The following is an 8,389-nucleotide window of genomic DNA, read 5'->3' as shown; positions in this document are numbered from 1 at the left end:
TGATAAAAATTGAGCAAGTTCTTGAGTTGGCCACCACTCTACTTAAAGAGAACCATCATGTGCCATACATATATAATTTTTTTTAACCTGCTGTAAATCCCGCTGTTCTCCTGAATCCACCGATGTTTTTCTTTTCTTCCTACGCCTCTCTGTTCCTGAGATATGGCCGTCCCATCCTAGTATGTGAAGCTAGTCTCGTTATCTAAGTGGTCGTGGTCCTCAACTCTTCTGAGTGGGCGTCTCCTTCAAGACCTTACCCCCCTTGGCTAAGAAAACTAAGTGTACACGCAGGATAACAGAGGGCCATATCTCATGAACGGAGAGGAGCACAAACAAAAGAAAAACATCGCCGAATTCAGGAGAACAGCGGCATTTACACCAGGTAATAAAAATACATATTTATGTCGAGTGACAGGTCCCCTTTAAATCAATGTAAGTAATTAAAACCTATGCATTGCATGTCTAGAGCGCTCACTCAAGGTATCTTCCATAACTCCTACTCATTTCATTGTGGAGTTGGTCAGGAACAAGAGTTAGCTCTCCTAGAGACCAGAATGGTGACTTGTTGCTTCTAGGGGTCCAAAAGGGTTGGGGGGTCCCAGGAGTATTATATGAAACAGGTAGAGGTGGTGCTGGTCTCTTCAAGTCAACGCACTACAACCCTCATTATCTGCGCAACGCACAAATATAGTTCAGTCTACATTAAGTAACATGTAAAAATATTGCTTTATTGTCAATCTTTTTACCTGAAATTGCAGAAACTAAGCTACCCAGTGACATGATAGAAAACCAGCTGCAACTGATTTACATATCGCATATACCAATCAATCTTCCTGGCCCTATGGAGATGTGCAAAACTGAAGGGATAATATTAATAATACCTTGTGGCACCAACGGAATTTGTTGAAAAGGGTTAAATAGCAAAAGATAAATTACAATGCAGCATTAATTACGATTTACGACTCCTGTCCTCGATAGTTGACAACACAGGTTGACAAGGGTCCTGAGAGTCAAAATCTGCCATTGACTCCCAATGTTGTATTGTGTAAGGAAATATACTGTGTTTTCGTGTTTAGTGTATTTGTATTATGTACAAGAAGGTAATAAATAAACTGTAATGGGGTGATCCACTGTTTGGAAAAGTGAATAATATCCTAGTCCAGTCTTGTAGACGGAGTCGCCAACTGGAACCACAGATCCTGACCAAGAACAGAGACCATTTCTTAGTACGTGAAGGATTGTAGAGTTTAAAATAAAGAAAAATATCAACTATTTTGATTTTTGGTTTATAAAGGGAACAGAAAGCACTTAAAAAGTATAGAAAAAAGCCTTGAGATGTGTACACATGTGCATACTGGGCAGAAGCGCAAGTTCTTACACCAAAACAACTTCATAGAGTAATATTCTAGTTGGTCATCGACTGTATTGTGAAACTCCACCTAGATGACGGAAACCTTGCCTGACAAAATCCGATTTATGACCATGGTCCAATGACCTCAACACATTCTCGAGCCCCAAATTTATGAAACTTTAGACTATATGTGGAAGCAACAAACCTTTGTGACAATCTATTGTATCAGTGAAGAACATCCCCATATCACAATCTGGGCAACACTTGCAATCTACATTCTCCTTCTTCATAGCAACAAATTGTATTTTATGGTCAAAAGCAAAGAATTTGACTAATGACATTGGAAAAGTTTTACACATTTGTATTTTCTGAGGTTTTCATCGGCCAATGTTGGAAAATTTATTCTGTAAGATGTAGAGCATATATATACATAATATAACACATCATTGGAAACTCAAGACAGCACTGCCTTTGAAGTAGGACGGGCCACTCCATTGGATTGACTATTGGGGTGACCCAAAGAAGATTCTAGAGCATGGACCATTGGCATGAACATGAGACTACTCCACTGGATAAATCATTAGCATGACCCAGAGGATGGACCATTGGTGTGAGTCTCAGATCAATGAAGTGATATTTAGATCACATTAGAGAATGGACCATTACCGTGACCCTTAGGTCACTCCGCAAGGTGGACCATTGGCACGATACTCTTTCCAATGGTGTTAGGGCCCATTGACATGATCTTCAGTCCACTCCAGTGGATTGGCCATTGATGTGACCCTCAAACTACTCTAAAGGATGGACTATTGATGTGATCTTCTGATCAGTCCAGAAAATGGACCATTGGTATGACACTCAAAATACTCAAGGGAATGGACTTTGACACCATTCTCACACCTCTTCAGTGGATGAACCATTTACCTAATTATCAGTTCGCTCTACTGGATGAACCATTGGTGTGACCCTCAAACCACTCCAGTGACTGAGCCAATGACCCTCAGACCACTCCAGTGACTGAGTCAATGGCCATAAGACCACTCCAGTGACTGAGCCAATGACACTCAACCCACTCCATTGGTGTGAATCTCAGACCACTCCAGTGAATGAGCCAATGGCCATAAGACCACTCCAGTGACTGAGCCAATGGCCATAAGACCACTCCAGTGACTGAGCCAATGACCCTCAGACCACTCCAGTGACTGAGCCAATGACCCTCAGACCACTCCAGTGACTAAGCCAATGACCCTCAGACCACTCCAGTGACTGAGCCAATGACCCTCAGACCACTCCAGTGACTGAGCCAATGACCCTCAACCCACTCCATTGGTGTGAATCTCAGACCACTCCAGTGAATGAGCCAATGACCCTCAGACCACTCCATTGGCGTGACCCTCAGATCATTCTAGAGGATGAACCATTGATGTGATCCTCAGACATCCTTTACTTCATACAAACATTTTGCTTGGGGAAGTTCCGCTGCATATACATATCTTTCTTATATAAATATGGGATACTCTGTCCTATTTACATTGTACCTTCTATCTAAATATGTTGTGGAGTTAATCATGACTCTTGGAAGCCTATAGACTATCTAACCTAAATCGAGTGAGTAATATAATACGAATCGGTTTCACTGTGTTTGCTAGCTATGAACCAAGCGTTTAGTTGCATAATTTTGCATCTCAATTTTTTTGCACATCTCAGGCCTTCATTTACCCGCCCTTGACTCCCATATATATTGCAATTTAAGAATCCCATCAATACGAGCCATGAGCAGTGAAAGGGGTCTGTCTTCATATAAAGACTGTAGAGCCAACTATTTTTTGGCATGATTTGCAAATTAGCCAAGTAGCAACACGGGGTCCTATCAGTGGCTCATAATATTTTATAAGTTCAGTCCCACTTCTTTTAATTTGTGATAGAAATCCCCCACACAATTTATTCTGAGGGATTAAGAGTTGATTAGACCCCAATTTTCATGTCCACGTCTTTTGTGTTTCTTATGTCGTCTTGCGTCAAGGCATCACTTTCTCCAAGGTCGTTGGTCTGGTCTCGAGACACCAGCTGCACCATCTCCTGGGACTTCACTGTGTCTCCATTCTGCTCCATGATAACGCCGTCTTCTAGAGAGCTTTTGTTACCATTAATCACCAATTTCTTCTTTTGGCCACAGCTGCGAAGAAGATGGATATGGACATTATGAACGTTATGAGACAAGGAAATATTCATGAGCCATCAGGCTTGTACCTTCATAATTTATGAACTATGGACATTACTAGGTCATGAAGCATGAAATCCCTTAGGCCCTTAAGTTATGCTCCTGGCGCTTTGGCCCTAAAGGCAATTCCCAGAGGCAAGATGTTAATATTCTCTGGTCATTGTTGGTGAAGTATAAATCTTACTTCTGTTTGGGATCTGTTCCTCCAAGATAAATAAAATCTCACAATATCAGGGCTAACCATCACCTATATAGGGGCTAACCATGGCCTATGTTGGGGGATCAGCCACAGTCTGCATCGCGGCTTATCCTTGGCCTATATCGAGGGATAACTATGGGATTTATTGGTGGCTATCCATGGAATGGATGCTAAATATAGCCTGTATCGGTGGCCAACCATAGGCTGTGCAGGCGGCTAACCTCTAGCTGTAACAGGTGCTAGCCATGGCCTGTATCGAAGGTTAACCATGGCCTTTATCAGGGGGCTCTCCATGGACTTTATCCGGGAGCTGTATTGGGGGTTAACCATTGGCTGTATTGGGGTTATCCATGTGCTATATCAGAGCCTATCCATGGTCTGTATCTGGAGTTAACCATGAGTTCTATCAGGGGCTAACCATGGGCAGAATGGGGGGTCTCACCATGGCCTATATCTGTGGCTAACCATTGGCTGTATAGGAGGCTCACCATGGCTTGTATCATGAGCTAACCATGGGCTGTATCAAGGGTTAAACATAAGATGTATCGGGGCTAACCATGGGCTGTATCAAGTGCTCACCAAGGCCTGTGTCATGGGCTAACCATGTGTAAGTCAGCAAAATAGCGGTCTCTTAGGAGCGCTGTGAGGACAGCAAGGGAATTGAAAAGGGAAAGCAGGATTCAACGCAGCTCCAGCCGGGCACCTTCGAGAAGGAACAAATGAAACTTGAAAAAACAAGCCCTGGCTTCATTTCAGCGCTCCTGTGACCGTGCTTGTTTTTTCAAGTTTCATGGGCTAACCATGATCTCTATCAGGGGTTAACCATGGGTTGCATCAGGGGCTAACCATGGGTAGTATGGGGGGGGGTCTCACCATGGCCCGTATCTGGGGCTAACCAAGAGCTGTATTGGAGGCTTACCATGGGCAGTATGGGGTGTCTCATCATGGCCTGTATTGGGGCTCACCATGGCATGTATCATGGGCTAACCACAGGCTGTATCGGGGCTCGCTATGGCCTGTATCATGGGCTAAGCATGGGCAGTAAGGGGGGTCTCACCACAGCCTGTATCATGGGCTAAGCATGGGCAGTATGGGGGGGGTCTCACCATGGCCTGTATTGGGGGTTAAACATGAGATGTATAGGAAGCTCACTATGACCTGTATTGGGGGCTCACCATGGCCTGTATCGTGGGCTAAGCATGGGCAGTAAGGGGGGGGTCTCACCACAGCCTGTATCATGGGCTAAGCATGGGCAATATGGGGAGGTCTCACCATGGCCTGTATTGGGGGTTAAACAAGAGATGTATAGGGAGCTCACTATGACCTGTATTGGGGGCTCACCATGGCCTGTATCGGGGGGCTCACCATGCCCTATATATTTGTTCCATCCTGCAATGTTGCAGTGATGTGACGTTATGTCTCACTGACATTGGAGGCCGGGGTGAATTCCTACTTCCCTGCAGAACGATGTTCTCACCACATGAGTGGAATAGTAATAATTCTGTCTATAAGATGTGGGATCACGAGGACATGTAATATGAAGTGTCGTTTCTCTTACTGTCAAAAAAAAATTTGAAAAATAGCAATTATAACATTCCATGGATAGTAATGTGGCGGCCGGAGAATCAGTGCGGTTTCCAATTTAATTTCTTCGAGTCTTTTATCAGGGACTCGTTTTCATGTAAAGTGAAATGAAAGACATGTGTCCTACCTAATAGAAAACACCGGTCCTGGCATACCGGAGATACCAGCAGTTCTGGCTTTTTACAGAGTAGACTCGCACGCCGACCCTGAGGCCATGGAGTGGGGTCACTGCCTGAGAGCAGATCCGGAAGCATTAGGGGGTAGATTCATTAAATGAATTAAATTATAATTTACGTAAATCATGATGAATTTGTCTCTTGCGCTTGGACACATCCTGTCCCACCTGAGCTCCGTTAACTTTTCAAAAAGTTTGAGAACTTTGCCAGGACTCCAAAAGTTGCAAAACTTTTGCAAGTTGCACAAAAACTTTGTGAACTTTTCAAGCAGTTTTATGCTGTTTTTAATTTTGTTTTTTGTTTTTTTAGTCAAAGCCAAAAAAGCATCCAATATTCTTATTTTGTACATCTTTACATTTTCCTTCTATTTTTTATTCAAAAGAATCATCAAAAAGTTGTGGTTTTTTTTAACACTTTATATGTGATTCCAGCCTAAAAGCAGTTTCCTGATTTATGTCAAGATTATTCATCTAATAAGGAAACGTATATTTTTTCATAAAATGTAATAAAAGGTAAAGAAGTGCTCACTACAGAAAAAAACCTACATATATTATTAGGTAGCCAGACAACCGAAAGAACCTGGAGAATTCAGTTTAAAGAAATTGGTTTTTCCAGTTTTTGCATTGCAGCAAAAAAATTAAATAAATCACACAGTAATATATAATGTATATGCGCCCAAAACAGTGCTAAAAATACAGTTTTTCATGCATAAAACAAAGCCTCGGGCAGCCATGTTTTTTCTTCCCATCGGTGGGGAAAAATCTGAAAAAAAACCTCCTCACCTGAAATTCAAAGCAGATTTCCCATAGAAATGATTTTTTAGAGCTATCGAGGAGGATTTTGGAGAAGATCTTCTGCAAAACCCCATGATAAAACCTGTGCACGGCCTTACTGTGATGTCAGACAATCCAGGAGCTGATCTGCCAAACTGCGCATGGAAACCGGGAGAAGTTTTCTTTCTCTGCGGACTCTTAAACTTTTTGTAGTTTTGCTGTTTCTAATCAGTAGCGTGGAACTCGTTCCAGATTCCGAGGGGCCGGGGACGTTTTGGCAAATGGATTGTGTCCACAGAAGCGGTAAATTCAGGAACTGCAGGAAAATCTGATCGATGCTTCATGCGGAATCAGATGTTTTATCTTGTGTCCATAACTATAAACTTCTGTGACCCCCGGCGCAAAATCTGGAGCTGGACCCCAACTATGTAACTCGTAGAGGACCAGGGTGCGACTACGACCTTTATATAATTCCCTATACCCCGGGGGGCTACATGGCGCATTTCAGTCATTCTCAAATCATGGCACACATACCCCCCAGCGTTCCTGTTGGCCATATACAGATTGTTACAGAACCCCCAGCACCAAGAATATGTTATGCAGTATATATTATGTATAATAGGTTCCATGTGAAATGCATCAGTCCACAGGCTGCGCCCCTGGTCAACAAGATATTTTCCTTCTGACCTCCCCCACCTTTGTAATTCCCACAGTAAATATCAGCAGGCTCCGGCCCCCTGCGGCTATTGTAATGTATGTCTGGCCTATTTTTTCTATTGGCCTGCCCTGTGTATCTGTGTTATATATTCTGTGTGTTGTAAATAAAGTGTGTTCTTTTAGACTGGAAATACGTGGAGTAGCAGTCAGCTTTTATATGCTCTCATGTAATCAAGGAATTCCAGCCAGCATCCTTCATTCAGAATCCAGCAAAAGCAGAGTGGACCTCCTGAAACACAGGGTGGTAATGAAAGAGGTACCCCAGCTTGGTAGACCCCGTTACACAGATATTTAAGGATTCCGGATTGGAAATGCCCCCGAAACAAGAGGGATGCCCACTTTGGGATGCAATAACATAGTAACATAGTAACATAGTTAGTAAGGCCGAAAAAAGACATTTGTCCATCCAGTTCCATTCCATCATAATAAATCCCCAGATCTACGTCCTTCTACAGAACCTAATTGTATGATACAATATTGTTCTGCTCCAGGAAGACATCCAGGCCTCTCTTGAACCCCTCGACTGAGTTCGCCATCACCACCTCCTCAGGCAAGCAATTCCAGATTCTCACTGCCCTAACAGTAAAGAATCCTCTTCTATGTTGGTGGAAAAACCTTCTCTCCTCCAGACGCAAAGAATGCCCCCTTGTGCCCGTCACCTTCCTTGGTATAAACAGATCCTCAGCGAGATATTTGTATTGTCCCCTTATATACTTATACATGGTTATTAGATCGCCCCTCAGTCGTCTTTTTTCTAGACTAAATAATCCTAATTTCGCTAATCTATCTGGGTATTGTAGTTCTCCCATCCCCTTTATTAATTTTGTTGCCCTCCTTTGTACTCTCTCTAGTTCCATTATATCCTTCCTGAGCACCGGTGCCCAAAACTGGACACAGCACTCCATGTGCGGTCTAACTAGGGATTTGTACAGAGGCAGTATAATTTGGTAGTCCACGGCTGCAAACTTTCCACCTGCGTCATCCTTGGTGGTTTTTCTGATTAGTAAGCCCCATAATGATGCAGCACAATGACACCACAAGGATGCCGGCCGGTCGTAGGAGGCTTGGTCCATCAGCCATGGACTGCCAACGTGGCCACTGGGCCAGGATCCTACAATCTATTTGCTTGACTCTGGTCATAACATCTTCACAAGTTGATGGCTCTCACGTGAGCTTGCACAATTTTTTCAACATGGTCCGATTTTTTTTTTTGCTATTGTCGCTTCCAACCACCATGTAAGCCGAGTATTAAAGGGATTGCAAGACAATGGGAAAACCACACTCTTGTCCCACTGGGCCAGGATCCTACAATCTATTTGCTTGACTCTGGTCATAACATCTTCACAAGTTGATGGCTCTCACGTGAGC

The 8,389-nt window shown here is 43.3% G+C and overlaps 1 protein-coding gene across 2 annotated transcripts in view; it reads right to left on the bottom strand.

Moving 5' to 3' along the window:
- Positions 1 to 707: 707 nt before the first annotated feature.
- CD44 (CD44 molecule (IN blood group)) overlaps positions 708 to 8,389 on the bottom strand; it is a 44,226-nt gene continuing 36,544 nt past the window's right edge. For both annotated transcript variants that reach the window (XM_069738880.1, XM_069738879.1), the window contains one exon: positions 708 to 3,527. In XM_069738880.1, the coding sequence (XP_069594981.1) occupies positions 3,317 to 3,527 (211 nt within the window). In that variant the 3' untranslated portion in view covers positions 708 to 3,316. The remainder of the gene's footprint in view (positions 3,528 to 8,389) is intronic.

This window comes from Ranitomeya imitator, chromosome 9 (genome assembly GCF_032444005.1).
Source record: "Ranitomeya imitator isolate aRanImi1 chromosome 9, aRanImi1.pri, whole genome shotgun sequence".
Classification (NCBI taxonomy): domain Eukaryota; kingdom Metazoa; phylum Chordata; class Amphibia; order Anura; family Dendrobatidae; genus Ranitomeya; species Ranitomeya imitator.
Note: the sequence above shows the minus strand (reverse complement) of the source record. Positions and strands in the feature narration are given on the sequence as shown.